Genomic DNA, 23,237 nt, shown 5'->3' with positions numbered 1-23,237 from the left:
GGCCAGTTGGGAGTGTCTAGTTGTTGTAGAGACATACCCTCAGAAAGTCTTTGACGAAGTCCCTCACCAAAGGCTCTTAAGCAAAGTAAGCTATCATGGGATAAGAGGGAAGTTTCTCACATAGATCAATAACTATTAAAAGACAGGAAACAAATCATAGGAATTAATGGTCAGTTTTTAGAATGGAGAAAGGTAAATAGTGGTGTCCCCGAGGGATCTGTACTGGGCCTAGTGCTGTTCAACATATTCATAAATGATTTGGAAAAAGGGGTGAACAGTGAGGTTGCAAAATTTGCAGATGATACAGAATTACTCCAAAATTAAGTCCAAAGCAGACCGTGAAGAAATACAAAGGGATCTCACAGAACTGGATGACTGGGCAACAAAATGGCAGATGTTGATAAATGCAAAGTAATGAATATTGGAAAACATAATCCCAACTATATATAAAAAACAACAAGATCTAAATTAGCCGTTATCACTCAAGAAAGTGATCTTGGAGTCATCATGGATAGTTCTCTGAAAACATCTGCTCAATGTGTAGCAGCAGTCAAAAAAGCTAGCAGAATATTAGGAACCATTAGGAAAGGAATAGATAAGAAGACAGATAATATCATAATGCCACTATATAAATCCATGGTATGCCCACATTTTGAATACGGCATGCAGCTCTAGTTGCCCCATCTCAAAAAAGATATATTAGAATTGGAAAAAGTACAGAGAAGGGCAACAAAAATTATTATTGGTATGGAAGAGCTTCTGTATGAGTAGAGATTTAAAAGACTGGGACTTTTCATCTTGGAAAAGAGATGACTAAGGGGGAGCTATTACAGAGGTCTATAAAATCATTAAGGTGTGGAGAAAGTGAAAAGGGAAACGTTATTTATTCCTTCACATAATACAAGACCAAGGGTTTATCCAATTAAATTAATGGACAGCAAGTTTAAAACAACAAAAGGAAGTACTTCTTCACACAATGCACAGTCAACTCATGGAACTCATTGCCAGGGGATGTTGTGAAGGCCAAATATATAACTGGGTTCAAAAAAGAATTAGGTAAATTCAAGGCAGATAAATCCATCAGTGGCTACTAGCCAAGATTATCAGGGATTAAACCCCATACTCTGGGTTTCCCTAGCCTCTGACTGCCAGAAGCTGGGAGTGGATGACAGGGGATAGCTCACTCAATGATTGCCTGTTCTGTTCATTCCCTCTGAAGCCCCTGGCATTGGTAACTGTCAGAGACAAGATAGTGAGCTGGATGGACCATTGGTCTGACCCAATATGGCCATTCTTATGTTCTCCATGTTAAGGAACTAAACTGGGGGTTCTTCTGCAAATAATACAGGAAAAAGGCAGTCATGCTGCTGTAGAAAATCTCTGTCTGAACAAGAGAGGGGCATTAAAGGGATACTCTCAGGTTAAATTTGGACCCAGATTTAGCCTTTGTAAAAATATGCTTTTTTAGAATTACTCAGACCAACATGTTCTCATTATTATTATTATTATTATTTTTATGATCCAGTGGAAACAAATATTCCCTCTGGAGGGTTTGCAACTCAGTATTGCTAATACATGAAAACCTGAAAGTAAAATAGATTAGTAACTAAGGGTATGTCTACACTACGAAATTAGGTCGAATTTATAGAAGTCGGTTTTGTAGAAAGCGTTTTTATACAGTCGATTGTGTGTGTCCCCACACAAATGCTCTAAGTGCATGTAGTTGGCGGAGTGTGTCCACAGTACCGAGGCAACTGTCGACTTCCGGAGCGTTGCACTGTGGGTGGCTATCCCACAGTTCCCGCAGTCTCCGCCGCCCATTTGAATTCTGGGTAGAAATCCTAGTGCCTGATGGGGCTAAAACATTGTCACAGGTGGTTCTGGGTACATATCGTCAGGCCCGCGTTCCCTCCCTCCCTCCGTGAAAGCAAGGGCAGACAATCGTTTTGCGCCTCTTTTCTTGAGTTACCTGTGCAGATGCCATACCACGGCAAGCATGGAGCCCACTCAGCTAATCATCACCGTATGTCTCCTGGGTGCTGGCAGACGTGGTAATGCATTGCTACACAGCAGAAGTTTATTGTCTTTTGGCAGCAGACAGTGCAGTATGACTGGTAGCCGTCGTCGACATAGTCCTGGGTGCTCTTTCAACTGGGTGCCTGGGCAAACATGGGAGTGACTCAGCCAGGTCATTTCCCTTGTTTCGTCTCATGATGATTGAGTCCTACCGGCAGTGCACTGTCTTTTAATCTGCAGCTAGCAGAAGACGATAGCCAGTAGTCATACTGCACCGCCTTCTGCCGAGCACCCAGGAGATGACGATGGCTAGCAGTTGTACTGCACAGTTTGCTGCCAGCAGGATGTATAAAGATAGATGAAGTGGCTCAAAACAAGAAATAGACCAGATCTGTTTTGTATTCATTTTCTCCTCCCTCCCTTCCTCTGTGAAATCAACGGCCTGCTAAACCCAGTTTTGAGTTCTATCCTTGAGGTTTTGAGTTCTATCCTTGAGGGGGTCATTCAGTTTCTCACAAAGCCACCCCCTTTGTTGATTTTAATTCCCTGTAAGCCAACTCTGTAAACCATGTCGTCAGTCGCCCCCTCCCGCCGTCAGGGCAACGGCAGACAATTGTTCCGCGCCTTTTTTCTGTGCAGATGCCATACCACGGCAAGCATGTACCCCGCTCAGATCACTTTGACAATTAGGAGCACATTAAACACCACACGCATTATCCAGCAGTATATGCAGCACCAGAACCTGGCAAAGCAATACCGGGCAAGTAGGCGACGTCAGCACGGTGATGAGAGTGATGAGGACATGGACACAGACTTCTCTCAAAGCAGCGGCCCTGGCAATGTGGGCATCATGGTGCTAATGGGGCAGGCTCATGCGGTGGAACGGCGATTCTGGGGCCAGGAAACAAGCACAGACTGGTGGGACTGCATAGTGTTGCGAGTCTGGGACGATTCCCAGTGGCTGCGAAACTTTCTCATGCGTAAGGGCACTTTCATGGAACTTTGCAACTTGCTTTCCCCTGCCCTGAGGTGCAAGAATACCAAGATGAGAGCAGCCCTCACAGTTGAGAAGCGAGTGGAAATAGCCCTGTGGAAGCTTGCAACGCCAGACAGCTACCGGTCAGTCGGGAATCAATTTGGAGTGGGCAAATCTACTGTGGGGGCTGCTGTGATACAAGTAGCCAACACAATCAAAGATCTGCTGATACCAAGGGTAGTGACCCTGGGAAATGTGCAGGTCATAGTGGATGGCTTTACTGCAATGGGATTCCCTAACTGTGGTGGGGCCATAGACGGAACCCATATCCCTGTCTTGGCACCGGAGTACCAAGCCGGCGAGTACATAAACCTCAAGGGGTACTTTTCAATAGTGCTGCAAGCACTGGTGGATCACAAGGGACATTTCACCAACATCACAACAACGTGGGATGGCTGGGAAAGGTACATGGTGCTCGCATCTTTAGGAACTCTGGTCTGTTTCAAAAGCTGCAGGAAAGGACTTTATTCCCAGACCAGAAAATAACCATTGGGGATGTTGAAATGCCTATAGTTATCCTTGGGGACCCAGCCTATCCCTTAATGCCATGGCTCATGAAGCCATACACAGGCAGCCTGGACAGTAGTCAGGAGCTGTTCAACTACAGGCTGAGCAAGTGCAGAATGGTGATAGAATGTGCATTTGGACGTTTAAAAGCACGCTGGCGCAGTTTACTGACTTGGTTAGACCTCAGCAAAACCAATATTCCCACTGTTATTACTGCTTGCTGTGCGCTCCACAATATCTGTGAGAGTAAGGGGGAGACGTTTATGGCGGGGTGGGAGGTTGAGGCAAATCGCCTGGCTGCTGGTTACGCGCAGCCAGACACCAGGGTGGTTAGAAGAGCACAGGAGGGCGCGGTGCACATCAAAGAAGCTTTGAAAACCAGTTTCATGACTGGCCAGGCTACGGTGTGAAAGTTCTGTTTGTTTCTCCTTGATGAAACCCCCCGCCCCTTGGTTCACTCTACTTCCCTGTAAGCTAACCACCCTCCCCTCCTCCCTTTGATCACTGCTTGCAGAGGCGATAAAGTCATTGTTGCTTCACATTCATGTATTCTTTATTAATTCATCACACAAATAGGGGGATAACTACCAAGGTAGCCCAGGAGGGGTGGTGGAGGAGAGAAGCACCAGGAGGGGTGGTGGATAAGGGAAAGACAAGGCCACACAGCACTTTAAAAGTTTAAAACTTATTGAATGCCGGCCTTCTGTTGCTTGGGCAATCCTCTGGAGTGGAGTGGCTGGGTGGCCGGAGGTCCCCCCACCGCGTTCTTGGGTGTCTAGGTGAGGAGGCTATGGAACTTGGGGAGGAGGGCGGTTGGTTACACAGGGGCTGTAGCGGCGGTCTGTGCTCCTGCTGCCTTTCCTGCAGCTCAGCCATATGCTGAAGCATATTAGTTTGGTCCTCCAGCAGCCTCAGCTTTGAATTCTGCCTCCTCTCATCACGCTACCGCCACCTTTCAGCTTCAGACCTCTCTTCAGCCCGCCACTTACTCTCTTCAGCCCGCCACCTCTCCTCCCAGTCATTTTGTGCTTTTCTGCACTCTGACATTGTCTGCCTCCACGCATTCGTCTATGCTCTGTCAGTGTGGGAGGACAGCATGAGCTCAGAGAACATTTCATCGTGAGTGCGTTTTTTCCGTCTTCTAATCTTTGTTAGCCTCTGGGAAGGAGAAGATCCTGTGATCCTTGAAATACATGCAACTGGTGGAAAAAAAAAGGGATAGTGGTATTTAAAAAGACACATTTTATAGAACAATGGGTACGCTCTTTCATGGTAAACCTTGCTGTTAACATTATATACATAGCACATACGCTTTCATTCCAAGGTCGCATTTTGCCTCCCCGCAGCGCATGGCTAGGCCCTCCACCCTCCCACCTCCCCGTGGCTAACAGCGGGGAACATTTCTGTTCAGCCACAGGCAAACAGCCCAGCGGGAACGGGCACCTCTGAATGTCCCCTTAAGAAAAGCACCCTATTTCAACCAGGTGACCATGAATGATATCACTCTCCTGAGGATAACACAGAGAGATAAAGAACGGATGTTGTTTGAATGCCAGCAAACATACACTGCAATGCTTTGTTCTTACAATGATACGTGCCACTGGCCTGGAGTGGTAAAGTGTCCTACCATGGTGGATGGAATAAGGCTGCCCTCCCCAGAAACCTTTTGCAAAGGCTTTGGGAGTATATCTAGGAGAGCCACGAATGCCAGGGCAAATTAATCATTAAACATGCTTGCTTTTAAACCATGTATAGTATTTTAACAGGTACACTCACCAGAGGTCCCTTCTCCGCCTGGCGGGTCTGGGAAGCAGCCTTGGGTGGGTTTGGGAGGTACTGGCTCCAGGTCCAGGGTGAGAAACCATTCCTGGCTGTCGGGAAAACCAGTTTCTCCACTTGCTTGCTGTGAGCTATCTACAACCTCATCATCATCATCTTCCTCATCCCCAAAACCTTCTTCTGTGTTGCCTCCATCTCCATTGAAGGAGTCAAACAACACAGCTGGGGTAGTGGTGGCTGAACCACCTAAAATGCATGCAGCTCATCATAGAAGCAGCATGTTTTGGGCTCTGACCTGGAGCAGCCGTTTGCCTCTCTGGTTTTCTGGTAGGCTTGCCTCAGCTCCTTAAGTTTCATGCTGCACTGCTTCACGTCCCTGTTATGGCCTCTGTCCTTCATGCCCTGGGAGATTTTGACAAATGTTTTGGCATTTCGAAAACTGGAACGTAGTTCTGATAGCACGGATTCCTCTCCCCATACAGCGATCAGATCTCGTACCTCCCATTCAGTCCATGCTGGAGCTCTTTTGCGATTCTGGGACTCCATCATGGTCTCCTCTGCTGATGAGCTCTGCATGGTCACCTGCAGCTTGCCACTCTGGCCAAACAGGACATTAAAATTCAAAAGTTCGCGGGCCTTTTCCTGTCTACCTGGCCAGTGCATCTGAGTTGAGAGTGCTGTCCAGAGCGGTCACAATGGAGCACTCTGGGATAGCTCCCAGAGGCCAATACCATCTAATTGCATCCACAGTACCCCAAATTCAACCCAGCAAGGCCGATTTCAGTGCTAATCCCCTTGTCAGGGGTGCATAAGGAAATCTATTTTAAAAGCCCTTTAAGTTGAAAAAAAAAGGGCTTCGTCGTGTGGACGGGTGCAGGGTTAAATCGATTTAATGCTGCTAAATTCGACCTCAAATCCTAGTGTAGACCAGGGCTAAGTATAACAGAAAGAAAAGGAGGACTTGTGGCACTTTAGGGACTAACAAATTTATTTGAGCATAAGCTTTCATGAGCTACAGCTCACTTCATCGTTATTTATGGGTATGGAAGCTCTGTAGCTCACGAAAGCTTATGCTCAAATAAATTTGTTAGTCTCTAAGGTGCCACAAGTACTCCTTTTCTTTTTGCGGATACAGACTAACATGGCGGCTACTCTGAAACCTGTAAGTATAACAGGTAACTGTGTCTGGATGTATTTGTACCTGTGTACTATCAAAAGGTATCTTGTATCTCTTATTTAAATAGATTCTGCTCAATCTTTTTTGCCCAAATAACATTTTACAGATGTTGTGAAGAGTATTGCCAATCCCAAGTGTTTAAAAATCATGAGTCATTCACCCCAGAATCATAAGATTAGCTTTAAAATCAAGAAATTTTAAAAATAATACATTTTGGTTGATTTTTATTTGCCTTCTGGGTTTTGAGCCTTTGGGCTCACGTTTTCAAGCTTTCTTCTGTGACCAGAAGGGGGGAAATTGATGCTAGTTGTTAATGAAAGCTGACATTCTCACCTAACTCCAGGAGTTGAGGCATTAAGAAATACTCCAAATGTCATGGGACTTGCAATAAAATCATGAGAGATGGAAGCACTGTGTGAGGACCACAGAGGATTTATGCAAAGGTCTCCCCTTCCCTCTCAAGCAAGTGGCAAAGAGTTTGGGGAAGGAGCAGAGCCTCAGCTTTGGGCCCCCACCAAGCTAAACATTTTAGCTGAGCTGGCCCAACATGGCAGGGTAGTAAGAGCACTCTGTAGCCCAACAGCTGGCCTACAAGTGTTTTGTTAGACAAACTGAAGGTTTAGGTACATAATATTTGATGGGCAAACGAACAACATTCCCTGTGTGTTTGAAGACATCCATTCTAGAGAAGACTGAGAAAGGACATAACAATTTTCAAGTACATAAAAGTTTGTTACAAGGAGGAGGGAGAAAAATTGTTCTCCTTAACCTCTGAGGATAGGACAAGAAGTAGTGGGCTTAAATTGCAGCAAGGGAGGTTTAGGTTGGACATTAGGAAAAACTTCCTAACTGTCAGAGTGGTTAAGCACTGGTACAAATTGCCTAGGGAGGTTGTGGAATCTCCATCATTGGCGATTTTTAAGATCAGGTTAGACAAACACCTGTCAAGGATGGTCTAGATCAGTGGTTCTCAAAACCTGTCCACCGCTTGTTCAGGGAAAGCCCCTGGCGGGCCGGACCGGTTTGTTTACCTGCCACGTCCACAGGTTCAGCCGATCACAGCTCCCACTGGCCGCGGTTCGCCGCTCCAGGCCAATGGGGGCTGCAGGAAGGGCAGCCAGCATGTCCCTTGTCTCGCGCCACTTCCCGCAGCCCCCATTGGCCTGCAGTGGCGAACTATGGCCAGTGGAAGCCACGATTGGCCGAACCTGCAGATGCGGCAGATAAACAAACCGGTCAGGACCGCAAGGGGCTTTTCCTGAACAAGCGGTGGACCGGCTTTGAGAACCACAGGTCTAGATAATATTTAGTCCTGCCATGAGTGCAAGGCACTGGAGTAGATGACCTCTTGAGGTCCCTTCCAGTCCTATGATTCTGTGATTCACAAGTGGGTACTTAAGGGGAGAACTGACTGATTTGTGTGTGTTTGGGATGAGAAGAAATGTTAGCCAAAGTGGTATTCAAAAAGGAATGTGTTTCACTTTCTTTTAAACAAGCAGACATTACACAATAGCTAGTTTGGACTACTTTACGAAATTGTGGTGTAACCTCACCTTTTTATTTAAGACCTACTGTTTGATCTCAGAACTGCTGGCTGGGACAGTTAATAACAGGTGTGTTGGGAGACAGACTAAACTCCAACCTTGGGGAAGGCAAAGTCAGGAGTAGGTAATGACTTGCTTACAAGTTTTCAGCACTGAAAGGAGCTGGTTTCGTCCTGGGACTAAAGATTTTGAATCTGAGAGTGTCCCTTTAATGAGAGTCTTACAGGCTAGAATGAAATCTATCTCCTCCCAGCTCAATCAAAGGGCAAATTATGGCTATGTATTTAGGTCAGGAAAGAGGATAGTTTAACTGTAAAAAGAGGAAAATAGCTAGAATGACAGTCGATTTCAGTTTGGATTTACAGAGAGGAAGTTTCAGAGAAATCACGGATCGCTACTACCAAAATCAGAAGTTCAGAATTCCTCTTGTTATGCTGGTGTTTTTCAGTTCCCTCCCTTCATTTCCAGGAAACTTCCCTTGTACTTTGACCTCTTTTTACTAATGCCCCTAGTGGTAATTGCTGGTAATGGCAAGTTGCTTCTTCTCAAACAGCTCTTTAACTGCCAATCATTAATTTAGGCACATGAGTCTTCTGAATGTTGCAAAATCAATCTGATTCCATCCCTCCAGTCTTTCCATTTCCTGAGGAAACATCTTTGCTGAAAACCAAAGCTATATTTCTTACCCCACTATTGGCTTTGGGAATCAAACTAATCTCCAGAACACAATAAGATCTACAAGCTGGCTGTCTAAAAGTGGCCTTTATTTCAAAAGGGAAATAAGTAGTTACATTTTGATGTTAGGGCTCATATAGGAGCTCTTATTTTATTTTCTGTGTGGTCCAGAATGTAAAAAAATTTCATTGTGCTAGAACTGCCCACAAAAAATGTTTGTATCCAACTGCAAAAGGACAACAGTTCTTTAGTTTGGTGAGATTACGAAGAGATATGATTAGGAATTGAAAAGCAAATGAACTAGCTTCTACATCTGTCTACAATCAGTCCTCTAAGAACAAAGAACAACATACATTGGGGAATTTCCCTTTTTTCTTTTCTAAATAAAAACTGTACATTTGAAGTGAATTGTTGATTTTTCAACAAGGCAAAAACTCTGTGGACTCCCATCTTTAAGGCATTTTAATGTATTTTAAGTAGATGATAGTTTCATTTCCATGCCACTTTCTTTTCTTTTTAACATTTCTGGGTGAATTATAGTGCCAGGCACAGTATAGGCAGACAGCTAATAGATATTAGTTTGAGACCATCAAACTCAATTCACTTGTGAGTGAAGACTCCAGAGCTGAGAGAAGACTGTAGGTAATTCTATTGCATTTTTGTAGACTAATAGCATCACTTGAATGTCAGTGCTGATATACAACCAGAAGTTTGATCATTAAGATTAACATCAGGTGAGTTATGTGGGGTTTTCTTTCATAGCCGAAGGCACACTGACCCTCCATCCACTCTTATGGATGAGATAACTCAGAGAAATGGAAGATGACAATATCATTACACAGGGAGTTCATTCAGGTCTGGAGAACGCAGTGTTGGGGATGCTTGGGTTTATCTTTTTCACAGTACTATAGCAGCTTTCCTCATGTTTTCCAAGATAATTCAAATACTAACATACTACATACAGCAACTCCTGTCTCCTTTATGGTCTTCTTAAATAGCTGAGAATAGTCTGTTTACCTCACACAGCACGCACTGTAAAATAAAGGGAATAGACTACAAGGAAGGTTCCACAGATCTTGGTTAGTCCTTGTTTGATTTCATCTGTGGACATCAAACTTTGCATAATGAGGGCCACATAGGCAACTAATTGGTGATCAAATGAGGTTTATTGGAGTCACTTTTATCTTTGCTATGATAGTGCAGCCTGCAGCTACTACAGGTTCTAGCATGTAATGATCTGTCTTGAGCCACTCAGCTCAAGATACATGCTGAGACCGTGTGGGCCAAATCCTCAGCTGGTATAAACTGACATTGGTATCACAGAGCTATGCCAATTTACGATAGCTGAGGGATCTGGTATATGCCTGTATCTGTATATTGATGGGGGCAGCTGTGTACAAGGAAGTGGGTATCATTTCTCTTGCAGTCCACACTTAGCTCCCTCCACATCTCTCCATGGAGGTATCTCAAAGATTTTGGTGATAACCAAGCAAACAGTTGGTGTATATTTGTGGTTTTATTTACTCTCACCTAAAACTGGTTTTTCAAAGCAATGTGTTCAGGCTGTGCACATGCAGATTTGCTTTTTACTTTTCCACCAGGAAGTTCCTACTACTAGCTTTGAAACTGAACCCCTGCAAAAGGAGATGGATTAACCAGGCTGGATATGGGAAAACCTTTTTATTCCACAAAATTATTAAAATCCTTTGCCCTCCAGCCTGTCCCCATTACTTTGCAGATGGATTAAATATTTTTGACAATGCAGTTTGGCACAGTGAGGAAAATCCACTTCTTGTGCTGTGAAACAAACAAAGGAAGTGTGGTATTTTTAGGGAAAAAATGCTTTGCATTTGAAACTTGATTTTTCTTAAGCAGTGTTTTTAGGTAGTGTTGAATGGGCCTGTAAAATCTATACATTAAGGTATAGTTATTAGTATGATTGATTGTTTTTAACATAAAGGCAGAATTGCAGAGAGAAGTTGAAGAGAAAACAGGTTTTTACAGATGATTCATTTTTATTTTGATTATCCAAATGGGGATGGTTTGTGTGGTTCTGGACAACAAGTCGCACACACAGATATAAAATGATTAAATGAAATAGCAATCAGCAGTGGCCTATAGGTATTGCCTGGTGAGAGAGAATACTGTAGCCCTCTAATTGGCTCTCTACAAGCATACAGTATGACTGATTTCAGCTGTAGTATTACCAGTCTTGCTTCCACCAGCACTATTATCTCAGAGTGACACTTCCATTACTCTGAACGGAGAAAGATGAACGTCACCTGTCAGGGGCTGGTTAATTGTGTTGCTAGATGTATGTTGCTAGGGCGCAGGTTGGACATTTATGAACATAACTGCTTCCTCTGATGTCCGCCATCCTTCAACGATCAATACAGCTCTTACAGTAAACGCATAATTGAGTGAAGGCACTTACCACTGAGGAGCTGAAGATGAGCCCATTGTGTGAGTTTCATTGTCCATACATTTCCCACAAATGAGCTGATATTTGCCCTTTATTGTGTGTTGCTTTGTGGAAATGGAAACTAATGTGCCACTTTCATTTGTTTTCTAGATAAATGGCCAAGATGTCCAGAATCGGGAGGAGGCGGTGGCATTGCTTTCCAGTGATGAATGCAAGAAAATTGTGTTGCTGGTTGCAAGACCAGAGATGCAGGTTAGAATAAATAGATGTATTGAGCCAGGAGCTTGGGTTATAGTGTACAGTCAATGTCATCCATAAGAAATGAACACTGAAAAACAGGATTGCAGAGGTTCATGAAAAAAAATGGGAAAAATATAATTAAAGATCTTTGCCAATCTGTAGCCTCAGGAAAAACATAACATTATATTACTAGGAGTTTGTTTACCATTGTACTAGCTAAAAGATTCTTTGCAAGTAAATAATATATATATATATATATATATATATATATATATATATATATATAAGTACAGTTGATTATCTAGTACTAATGTGATACTTAACTAAATGTGAAGTGGAACTTCAAAAAGACATGTTTATTGGTTGATGATTCTTACTGATTTCTCGGACTAAATTCACACTCTTCCATGGTTTTCACCTGCTTGTGGCAGAATTGAAGTGGATTCTGGGTCAGGATTATTTTTTTAAGCAATGTTTCAGTAAACTCTCCAGTTAGATCTTGATAATGGGCATTTCATTACAATGCCATTCAGCAAACCTACTCCTACCTAACCATTTTCAAGGGAAACTGGTCATATGAGATTTTTCATCAAGTACAAATTATTTAATAGGAAATAGATATTTTGCCACACAGTTTTAAACTATACTTCTGGCTTTTAAACAAAACTGATGCCTTGCAAAGAAAATTTTTACATCTTTGCAGTGGGAGATGTCAGGCTAATCATCCAGGTAAAGGAGAGGGGGGGAAAGGATTATTTCTGCTTCCTTTTATATCCCATCACAAAGCAGAAAAGGACATTACATTGTCACTCTTCTCTCCATCTGTCAGCAGTCCAAGCAAAGTTGGTTATGTTACCATTTGTCTCTCATATTATTGATCTGATATTTTCAGACATGGTGACTACATATTCTCTACACATTAAATTGAATAAATGTAATTCAGTGTCACCCGGAATCCCAGCGTGAATCTGGAAGTTACTCAAGATCACATTTCAGCATATATTTCCTTTATGTCCTTAGCCATTCTAAACAGCTCCTAAAAAACTGGCTATATACTAAGGCAGAGTAAAACTATTCACCTCAGATTTAAATAGCTAGGTCAGGGATCAGCAACCTTTGGCACGCAGCCTGTCAGGGCAATCCACTGGCGGGCCAGGGCAGTATGTTTACCAGCAGCTGTCCACAGGTTCGGCCGATCACAGCTCCCACTGGCCGCGGTTTGCCATTCCAGGCCAATGGGGGCTGTGGGAAGCGGTGGCCAGCACATCCCGCAGCCCCTATTGGCCTGGAACATCTAACCGTGGCCAGTGGGAGCTGCGATTGGCCGAACCTGCGGACGCTGCAGGTAAACAAACTCTCCTGGCCCGCCAGCAGATTTCCCTGATGGGTCGTGTGCCCAAGGTTGCCAATCCCTGAGCTAGGTTATATCCCTTCTTGGTCCAGAGACCCTTCAGAAGCTTTTAAAAGATTTGTGTGAGGATTCTATCTAATTGTTTTTTTAATTTCATTTCAGTGGGGCTCTCGCAGGCACAGGATCCACCTGCCAGTCCCAGTTGTAGAAACCCAACAAAAGACCTGATCCCGCCTTCCTCAGAACTTGTCTTCATAGAAATGTTATACTAGTACAAGCCAAGATGTGAGTTTAAACTGATCTAGTTATACTGATATAACTCCTCATGTGGACACTCTAATTCCAATATATGAGGGCCAGTTTTCAGTTTAGCTTATGTCACATTGGAAGGGGTTTAAGCAAATTTGAAAATAGCCAGTCTTCTTCCCGAATAAGAGTGTCCACAAGGGGGGTTTATACTGGTATAATGTATCGGTTTAACTATACCAGTATAATTATAATTATACTGGTATAACTGGAATGGTTTCATGTGTAGACAAGCTCTCACTAAGGCAAACACTCACTGGAGAAAAAAGGGCAGGATCAAGTCCTAATCTTTTAGAAAGAACTCTGTAATGCTAGTATTTCAAGGACTGACTGCTCGGCACATCCAATAACTAACAAGACAAGCTTCTCTGACTAGTCAATATTGATTATTACTCAGTTAATATTAAAAACTGATCATACAAGAAACACACACAAATAACCATATGAAACAAATGTCTGTGTGCACACATGTACATGCATGAGTGCACATGTGCACTGGGGAGTATATTTATGTTTTTAAGAACCGTAAGAATTGCCATATTGGATCAGACCAGTCCAGTGCTCCATGTACTGCAGTATCCTGTCCGCAACGGTGGCCAGCACCAGATGTTTGCAAGGAAGGTTTAAAAATCCTCTGAAGGGCAATTGCAGAATGATCTGCCCATAGGGGAAATTTCTTCCTAATCCCAGGTAGTTAGTGGTTTGCTTGTGCTGTGAAACTTGGGAGTTTATATTCTTTATAAGGTCAAACGGCTGATTATACATAACAGATAAAAGCATTTGAAAAACCATGAATGAAACTTCAACATTGATGTTCTAAGTAGATACCATAATATAGTAAAAAGTGCCACAGAATCTCCATCAACATTTTATACCTGTCTAATGTTTGCCTGGTTTGTGGAGGGATTTTTTGTTTGCTTGCTTGTTGTTTTAACCAATTAGTATCTATGGGCCAAAGGTCCATTGGCTTCAGTAGAGTTGTCCCTGCTTACAACACAAAAGAACTTAGTTCCATGTTGCATTGTTGCACACAATTACACTGTTTCTAGCTTCTGTGATGTCCATAACATTTTACAGGTAATTGGATTTTTTCTCATACTCTAGATTAGTTGTATTAATATTTAAATTTCTGCCCTTCCCCAGCTCATTCACCTTCCTTCTCTGTTGCCTGTTTCTGCCCCTAAAACACTGCCATTGGCAGGCATGCAACACTACTTCATTCCCCTTCTAGTGATAGTATTTTTCCTTTTTTTACCCCAGCATGCAATCTGGAAAGGGAACAGAAACACAAATGGAGACTTACTGTTAACACACACATGCACATAATACTGTGTATGTGTGTACAGCCACATCTCATTAACTTGACTGAAGTAATGACCTCCATTTTCCTCTTTTTATAATACCCTCTTCAATGACTATGAAAATAATGTTTCAATTTAAAAAAAAAGTCAGTCAAAGAACAAAAAAGTTTAGTCATTGTATCAGTCAGTGCTCCCACCCCCTTTCGATGGTCTCTGTGTATATAATGTCTTCTGCAGTTTCCACAGTATGCATCCGATGAAGTGAGCTGTAGCTCACGAAAGCTTATGCTCAAATAAATTGGTTAGTCTCTAAGGTGCCACAAGTACTCCTTTTCTTTTTGCGAATACAGACTAACACGGCTGTTACTCTGACACCCCCTTTTTGTTTGTTATTTCGTTCACGTGGAAGAGCAATAAGAGACATACGATAGAAACCCATAGTGAGGGTGCTGTTGAGGTTCAGGCACTGGGACACAACCCTGCGGTCGAAGTTGTTAAAGGAAAGAGCCCGATTATCTCATGGTCCTATTCATATCATTGCAGTTCTTTTAACATTGGGGCTCTTGGAGGTAATGAACAGGACAGCTCCAGGATTATGTGGTATGCCTTTCATACATTTCGAAAGGAAATAATGCTTTGTGCTGTGCAATCTCCTTCATTAGGAGAGAAAATCAGTCATACTGTTTCAAGAAAGGATAAAAGTCCTAAGAGCCCCCGTTTTGTTTTGGGTTTTGTTTTGTTTTTAATCATCTTTTTCTTCTTTTTGAAGAGGTGAACTATAGGAGCCTGGTATTCTGAAGAGAATCATTATGATAAAAAGAACTAGTCAGGCGTTGCCATTTGGCTTTACCCTATTTTAGCATGCATCCCTGCTAACATAATGCAACGTATTAATGTATTCCTTTGCAGCTGGAGGAGGGGTGGCTTGATGATGAAAGGAATGAATTCTTAGAGGAGTTAAACTTGGAAATGTTGGAAGAACAGCATAACGAAGTAATGCAGTACACAGCCAATGAGGTGGAGCAGGTAGGACTGACACTAAATGAATCATTGGAAATTTTGCTAGGTGTATTTTTCTATTAAGAGAGAATGAAATGCTAAGTCAAAAAATTGAATCAAAGGCTTTTGTCATGAGGATGCGCTGAACTGCAATACATTCTCAATAAGAAAACATTTTAGAAATAAATGTGTTGGCCGTAAATGAGAGGGTAAAATTTTAGCAGAATGTGAGAGGAGTAAAGCACCGGTTCTGCATTTTCTGTGAGCTCTCAGCACAATATTACAAGCCCTTTTACATACAAGGTCTTGTGTATTGTCACTTTTATTTATGAATTATATCAGAGTCACCTGTCAAGGCCATAGCAAGGACAGGGCCCCATTGTGATAAAGACAATACAGACATATTGTACAAGATATGGTACTTATATTGCTATGTAAATTGCTACCTTATAGAGTGTACTTTTACTATATAGTACTATGTATATTACAAGATGACAGTCTAGAAGTACCTACCTGGAGAACAAATATTTGATTATGGACTCTTCAATCTAGGAAGCAAAAGTATAACACAATCCAGTGGCTGGAAGTTGAAGCTAGACAAATTCAGACTGGAAATAATTTTTTAATAGTGAGAGTAATTAAACATTGGAACAATATACCAAGGATCATGGTGGGTTTTCCATCACTGGACATCTTGGAATCAATATTGGATGTTTTTCCAAAATATGTGCTCTAGTTCAAACAGGAATTATTTTGAGGAAGCTCTGTGGCTAGTGTGATGCAGGATGTCAGACTAGATGTTTACAGAACAGACCTATTTTAAGAATCCCCTCTAGTTTGTCATTGAAGTAGAACCCTTCATTTTCCTTTTTTTTTCCCCTGAAAAATTCCCAGGTTTCGAAAAATCCAATATTTGGATTTTCCAGTTTCCACCCAGATTTTTTCTTGCTTAAAATTGCAATCCCAGCTCTCCTCTTGCAGACGCCCAGCTGGACAGCACAGCATGCCTGCCTAGGGAAGGGAAACTGCTTGGTTGATGCTGCGGCTGCACAGTGGAGGAACAAAATGGGCAGGGAGCCTGCTGAGCCCACCAACTGCTGCAGCGACAGGCACCAGGGAGCAGGAGGCTGCACCTGGGAGAACAGGCCCCTCCTGTCCTTCCTCCCCCCCCAAACCTTACCTGCCGATGAGTGCCAAGCACTCGGTCCTATCCCATCCCTGTGCTACTGAAACCCCTTACATCAAGCTATCTGCACAAGTCATCTACAATAAACTCTTTATTTTAAAAAACTTGAATTTTTTGTATTGGGGATTAGAGATAATGGTTTCATAAATAGTAAACTCTTACTTTTCTACTTTTCTCATGCCCCCCAGTATTAACCCTCATATTTACCCAGAGAACTGCAAAGTTAATTGTTCACACTAATTTTCACCTGTTTTTAAATTTTTGATAAACTCCTGGGATATTTAAAAAAAATAAAAAGTGGAAATGGACCTTACCTTTTAGTCATCCCACCAATTCCAGTCAAGGCTGGGGTATCTCATCTTTAGCCATCAGGGGCAACTCTTCACACCACTGTCAGTCTCGCTTTCATCTTCGTAGGGTGACCGGGTAGTTCACTCTCCTGATTTGGAGCAGCAGCACCTACTATCCCCTGGATCTCTCTTATCTGATTACTTTCAAACTTAAATAAGCACTCTGGGTTTTATGTTCCAAATGTATCGTGAGTTGTAAAATCAGAGTGGGAACCATGCCTGCATTCCAGCATGATTAGCCATTCTTGCAAGAATGAATCTTATCCAAGCTGAAACATAGAACCTTTAGAAGTTCACTTATTGATGGATTGTACACACTACTAGGTTGGGATTGTAATCATCTGCAGTTATTTTTGCATAAATGCAGCATACAGAGCGTTTTGGCCTTTCAAACAGAAGTAATTGGGAAGAAGACTGACCCTGAACATTCTAAAAAAACAGAATCTTGAATTTTCAATAGATGATGGGTGGAATTTTCAAAAACATCTAAGGGATTTAGCAGCCTAAGTTCTATTTTCAAAAGTGACTTAGACGCTTAGAACCGGAGTCCCAGTGGTACTGTGTAAATATGTTATGTCAGATACTGCATTAAGTATCTATATTATTTTCATTCTTCACAATGGAGAAAATGTTGGTATTTAAATTTTGCCAAATGTCAGTATTTTCAGTTTCTCTTGCTCAGAAAAGCTCTTACCTTAATAACCTTTGGATTCAATTTAGCTAGCAGGGGTAAAGAGATTGTTTCTTAATTTGAACTAGTTTATTCACAGTTGAGAAGTGAATTGGAAGTTGAAAAAGGGGACAAGTTTGTCTTCCTTTTCCAATCAATGAATAAAAGCCAGGTAGGAGAGGATGAGATCTACTAATTCAAAAACTTAGAGGCATGGGGCCTGATTTTCAAAAGTATGTAGCCACCTAATGAAGAAGATAGGTGTCTAGTGGGATTTTCAAAACTGCTTAAGCAGGTTAGACACCTGTTTCCCATTGATTTCAACTTCCATTGATTTCCATAGGAGCTAGGTGCCTTTTGAAAATCCCAGTAGGCACTTATCTGCATGTTTAAGCACCTAAAGACCTTTGAAAATCTGGTCTTTAGTCCCACTGGATTTAGGCTTCTAAGTGTCTAAGTCACTTGCAAAAATGGAGCCTAAATCACTTAGCCACTTTAGAAAATTTTACCAAGTCTTAAAAAGTCTTCTGTCACAGTAATGCATCAGATGAGTAAAGAAAGAAGTATTAAATGAACATTATAAACAAGGAATACATGATGGTGCAGTAAAAACAATATATTGGCATGCATTTGGAATGATAACATTGCTTACATCTCAAAGAAGTGTCAACAAAGTCTTAATAGAGCAGTGCAGCCTGCCAGCATGTAATCTGTGTGCATTTCTCATGTCTTACAGTAAAAACAATTTTAGAAGTGCTTCAGTGTGATTTCAAATGTTATCGGTACTATTTTTCCTGTCCCTTCTTCCTGTAAAGCCAGGATTCCTTAGTTGCTATTAGTGTAACTGTAAAGACCTCTGGCAGAAAGAAAAACATATTTTTAAATTTTAGAAATCTCTAAATTTACATTGAAACACTTCTCTGTTCATAATAATATTGCAATTTTAAGTTCCAGCACTCTGGGACCTTCCAAGAGATCCTGACCATGAAGAGTCATGAAATAGTAGACTTAAATTTGTCAGCTCTCCAGGACTGAATATCTTCTGTCCTACCCCTCAAACCAATTAAATTCTGGTGGGAGGATTCCACAATTAGTGTGGGTGGTGGGCAAGAAAGAAGGAAATATTTTTTGATGCAGATGAACCAGTTGGCAGACTGCAGATGAGGCTGTCACATGATGATGCATGTATTTCACCATCACATATATGGTGTTTGAGCATCTGTATATTTGTGTGTTAAATATACAATGCCAGTATGAAGGATAACTGTTTCTTTAAGTCTTCACTGCTAGTGAGAAAGAACGACTAAAATTACTATGGATAGAGATGTCATCTCCTCAGAGACTTTGACAACCCTGTTGTGAATACTGCTTTCTATTGATCATGGGTTTCATTCTGAACTGAATATACTCTACCACACTTTACATTTATTTATCTATCTATTGTTTATTTCTATTTTTTATTGGGCCACCAGTTTCCACCATTTTTTACTAACAACTGAACAAAAGAGACTAGTTGAGGGGTTCATGATCCTGAAGCAGAAATGATGCAGTATGTGTAGGGTGCATTTAATTATTTTTCATATCTTCCACTATCTATCAAGGTAGAAGAAAAACAGCAATTATTGTGAGAGCGACCTCTTCCATTCTGCTTCCTCTCATTGGTGCACTGTACCTCTTTCTCACTTTACTATTACTAACCATTATGTTTAATTGTGTAATTACACCTCCAAAAGGAGAAAACACATTTGGCTGGTGCTGGGTGCACTTAGGCATACAGTGAGCATGCTATATAGATTGCACTTTGGATGATAGCGGTATAAGAGAAATAGCATACCCAGTTAGAAAATGAAAAAAGCCTGCACCTCTTCAGCGTTGAGGTATCTAATGCTCTTTGCATTAAAGCACACAATAAATAGGTTAGGTACAATGAGCAGGGCACGAATTCAAAAGCAACTGCAAAAAGGCTTGACGTTATGTCCATGGCAGGCACTCAGTGTTGTTCTACTCTTAACGGTGAAAGGCTATGGGTTAGTATTGTGGAAAGTAGGTTTTAACTAGGAAACAAAAAGCCTTCCAAAGGATAGGTTAGGGGAAAGTCTGTTCAAGTTACCTGAACAAGTCCTAGAGTTCAGCTATCAGTCTTCCATTGACATAATGCTGAAAGCAGGTGATGGGAGAGGTAGAAGGGGCTAGCAAGAACGGGCTAACCACTGTGTTGTCTTCAGCTGTGCCAGGGCAGTGTGCACAAAGATCGCTGGTATCCCAGCCCCAGTGTCCTCCTGCAAATAGGCCTCCTACTGCCATGCTACATTGCACTGCTCACGGCTTAGGTGGTCTGCCTCATGTACTTTTTGATGTTATGTAGGCATTGCTGCTTGCTCCAGGTTTGAGAAGAATTCAGCTCCAATAGTTGTGGCCATAATCCAGAGCCAAAAGCTGCACTCCACCTGGTGCTCATTTTCTTTCAGCACCACACAGTGTTGGCTTTGCTGGGAAGAGGGATATTTATTTCCTGACTCTGGGCAACGTTTCAGTGACCCAGGTGTGCTGTATTTCATCCACTTGTTTGCTCGCTTCTGGAGGAGCTTAGTGTGTTCTGTGCAGCCTACAGCATGATGCTCAGGAATATGTAAAAGCCATAAGCATGTAGGAATTTTCCTCAGCAATGATTTTCTGACAGAAAATGATGGGGTTTGCTGAGAAATTTTGATTTGCCATCAGGAAAAGTGAAATGACAGCTCTCCAGCTGCTCGCTGGGAAGGCTTTTATCAATTTCCAACCGCAGGGAGAACGTGAAATGCAAGAGCCTTCCAGATAAAAGTCAGCAAGCTGAAAAGTGGAAATCCCTTTCTGTGGAAAAATTCATGTTTTTGGCTTTTCATGCTGAATCAGGCTGAATTTTTTTTCCAAAATGTTAAATCTTTCATGAAAAGGGATCTCCATTTTCCAGCCAGCTGTAGTAGAAATGGGATTTATTCATCATTTTCATTCATTCTTATAGATTAAATTAGCTGTTTAAGAAGGACAAGACTGAAAAATATTTTAATTTAATATGGTCTGTATTTTCTATTAATTTTGGTTCACTTATTTTCTTAGCCAAAAAAGCATGAGGAGGAGGACGGCACAACGGACACTGCAACCTCGTCATCCAATAACCATGAGAAGGACAGTGGAGTGGGGCCTACAGATGAGAGTCTACGTAATGATGAGAGCTCAGAGCAGGAGAATGCACCCGATGAGCAGAACAAAACGACCCTGCAGAGCACCCAGGAGCTGGGGCAGAGCCAGGATACGTTAGGAAGCATTGAACTCCAGTGCAATGAAAGCTTTGTGTCTGGGGAATACATTGAATCTGATTTCATTGGAAACCAAGATGAGGAGTGTGAAAGGTTTCGGCAGCTGCTGGAGCTTAAGTGCAAGATTAGAAACCATGGAGAGTATGATCTGTATTACTCGAGCAGTACGATACAGTGTAACCGAAGGGAGCAAGATGGGGTGGAGCATGAGCTACAGTTACTCAATGAGGAACTGAGAAATATTGAGCTTGAGTGTCAGACTATAATGCAGGCTCATAGGCTTCAAAAAGTGAAGGATCAGTATGGAGACATTTGGGCATTACATGATGGAGGATTCAGGAATTATAACACCAGCATAGATGTACAAAGAGGTAAACTGGATGACATCATAGAGCACCCAGAGAAATCTGACAAAGACAGCTCCAGTGCTTACAACACAGCAGAAAGCTGCAGGAGCACTCCACTGACTGTGGAGCAGTCCCCTGATAGCTCGCTCCAGAGAATGATCAGCATCACCAACAGGAAAAACCTGAGAAGCACAATTGTAGCTAATCAGTTGTGTACTGGACAGAGTGGGAGGGAGGTAACCCCATCCAAAACCAAAACCACTGAGCAAAACAGCACTGTTGAAGAGAAGGAAACCATTGCAGAAAGTAGTAAATTCACAGAGCAGGAGAAGCAAAGTACTGAGCACATTCCTTACCTGTCTCCGTATCATAGCTCTTCATACAGGTATGGGAATATACCTGCTCATGCAAAGCATTATCAAAGCTATATGCAGCTGATCCAACAGAAATCTGCAGTGGAGTATGCCCAAAGTCAGCTCAGTCTAGTGAGCATGTGCAAAGATTCACAGAAGTGTTCAGAGCCCAAAATGGAATGGAAAGTGAAAATAAGGAGTGATGGAACAAGGTATATTACTAAGAGACCAGTGCGAGACAGAATCCTGAAGGAACGTGCCTTAAAGATTAAAGAGGAGCGCAGTGGGATGACGACAGATGATGATACAATGAGCGAAATGAAGATGGGTCGTTACTGGAGCAAAGAGGAGCGGAAGCAGCATTTGGTGCGAGCCAAGGAGCAGAGGCGGCGGCGAGAGTTCATGATGCGGAGCAGGTTAGAGTGTCTTAAGGAAAGTCCACAGAGCGGCAGCGAGGGCAAAAAAGAAATTAACATTCTTGAACTTAGTCACAAAAAGATGATGAAAAAAAGAAACAAGAAAATCTTGGACAGCTGGATGACAATCCAAGAACTGATGACACACGGTGCTAAGTCTCCAGATGGGACAAGAGTGCACAATGCCTTTTTATCGGTTACTACTGTATGAACACGTCTATTTCAAAGAGTATACTACCAGTTTAGGTAGAGTACGATTGCCTCGTTCAAGGTGGCATTTTTATATATTTTGTGACTGTTTATAGTTTGACCTTTTTTGTAAGCAAAATTACTTGATAATTTTTCAGTTGTTTTTCACATAATGGTACCTTCTTTAGCTGGCAATCTTTCTTTACTCTGCAATATATTCATAATATTCATTTCTATAAAAAAGGAAAAAGAAAATAAAAAAGTGAAGGAGACAATTAATTTCTTATCCTAATGTATGTATTGTAAGTTAAGATCTGGATTTATTTCTCTAGTTTTCTTTTTTCTACTTTAGTAACAATACAATACCAAAACAAAATGCTTTATATGGTATCCTTACTTACTGGCATAACAAGCAGTTAAACTTTTACATCTTATATTGCATCTGTTAATAAGTCATGTGCTACATCTTGTTGTACAGCTAAGAATGACCTTTTTCCAACAACCCATTGTACAGTACATTTAACCTGTAAATTGCAATTGTATTTGTCCAAGTAAAGTGTAAGTGGGCAATTCTCCCATGGTATGTAGTGGCATTGGTCATGTAGCTAGCTAATATGTGATAATTGTGAAGATCAAAGAGGAATAAATTATTGCTTATCTTTAAGAAAAATTATCAAGAGTTCTTTGATTTTAATTGTTCGCTTGATTACAGAATGAATTATTTCCACATACATGATTTTTGAAGGATATATGAAAATTTCAAGGACACAGGGCACAATTCATTATGATAGCTATAGATTAGACAAGTTTCCTTCTGTCTTTATTCCATTATAAATTATGTTAAATGGACCTGATCCTGCATTTCTTATTCATGCAGAAGTCAGAAGGGGAGTTTTACCTGAGTAAGAACACATAGGAGCAAGCCCATATTTTTGCTGTCTTCCCTGACCTGTTACTAGTAAAGGTTGAACATCTCTAGTCCAGCACTTTCTGGTCCGGCAACATTTGTGGTCTGGCATGATTTTATTTTATGCTTTATCTACTTGTTTCCTTGTGCCAAGACAGTAAAATTGTGTA

General features: G+C 41.7%; 1 protein-coding gene across 2 annotated transcripts in view; it reads left to right on the top strand.

Moving 5' to 3' along the window:
• The window catches only part of PDZRN4 (PDZ domain containing ring finger 4), a 391,362-nt gene extending 368,532 nt beyond the window's left edge, over nt 1–22,830 (top strand). For both annotated transcript variants that reach the window (XM_084624876.1, XM_084624877.1), the window contains 3 exons: nt 11,307–11,408; nt 15,264–15,380; nt 20,656–22,830. In XM_084624876.1, the coding sequence (XP_084481002.1) occupies nt 11,307–11,408; nt 15,264–15,380; nt 20,656–22,182 (1,746 nt within the window). In that variant the 3' untranslated portion in view covers nt 22,183–22,830. The remainder of the gene's footprint in view (nt 1–11,306; nt 11,409–15,263; nt 15,381–20,655) is intronic.
• The last annotated feature ends 407 nt before the right edge of the window (nt 22,831–23,237 follow it).

Source organism: Lepidochelys olivacea (assembly GCF_965140295.1).
Source record: "Lepidochelys olivacea isolate rLepOli2 genome assembly, chromosome: 1".
Lineage (NCBI taxonomy): Eukaryota > Metazoa > Chordata > Testudines > Cheloniidae > Lepidochelys > Lepidochelys olivacea.
This window is presented reverse-complemented; position numbering and strand designations above follow the sequence as displayed.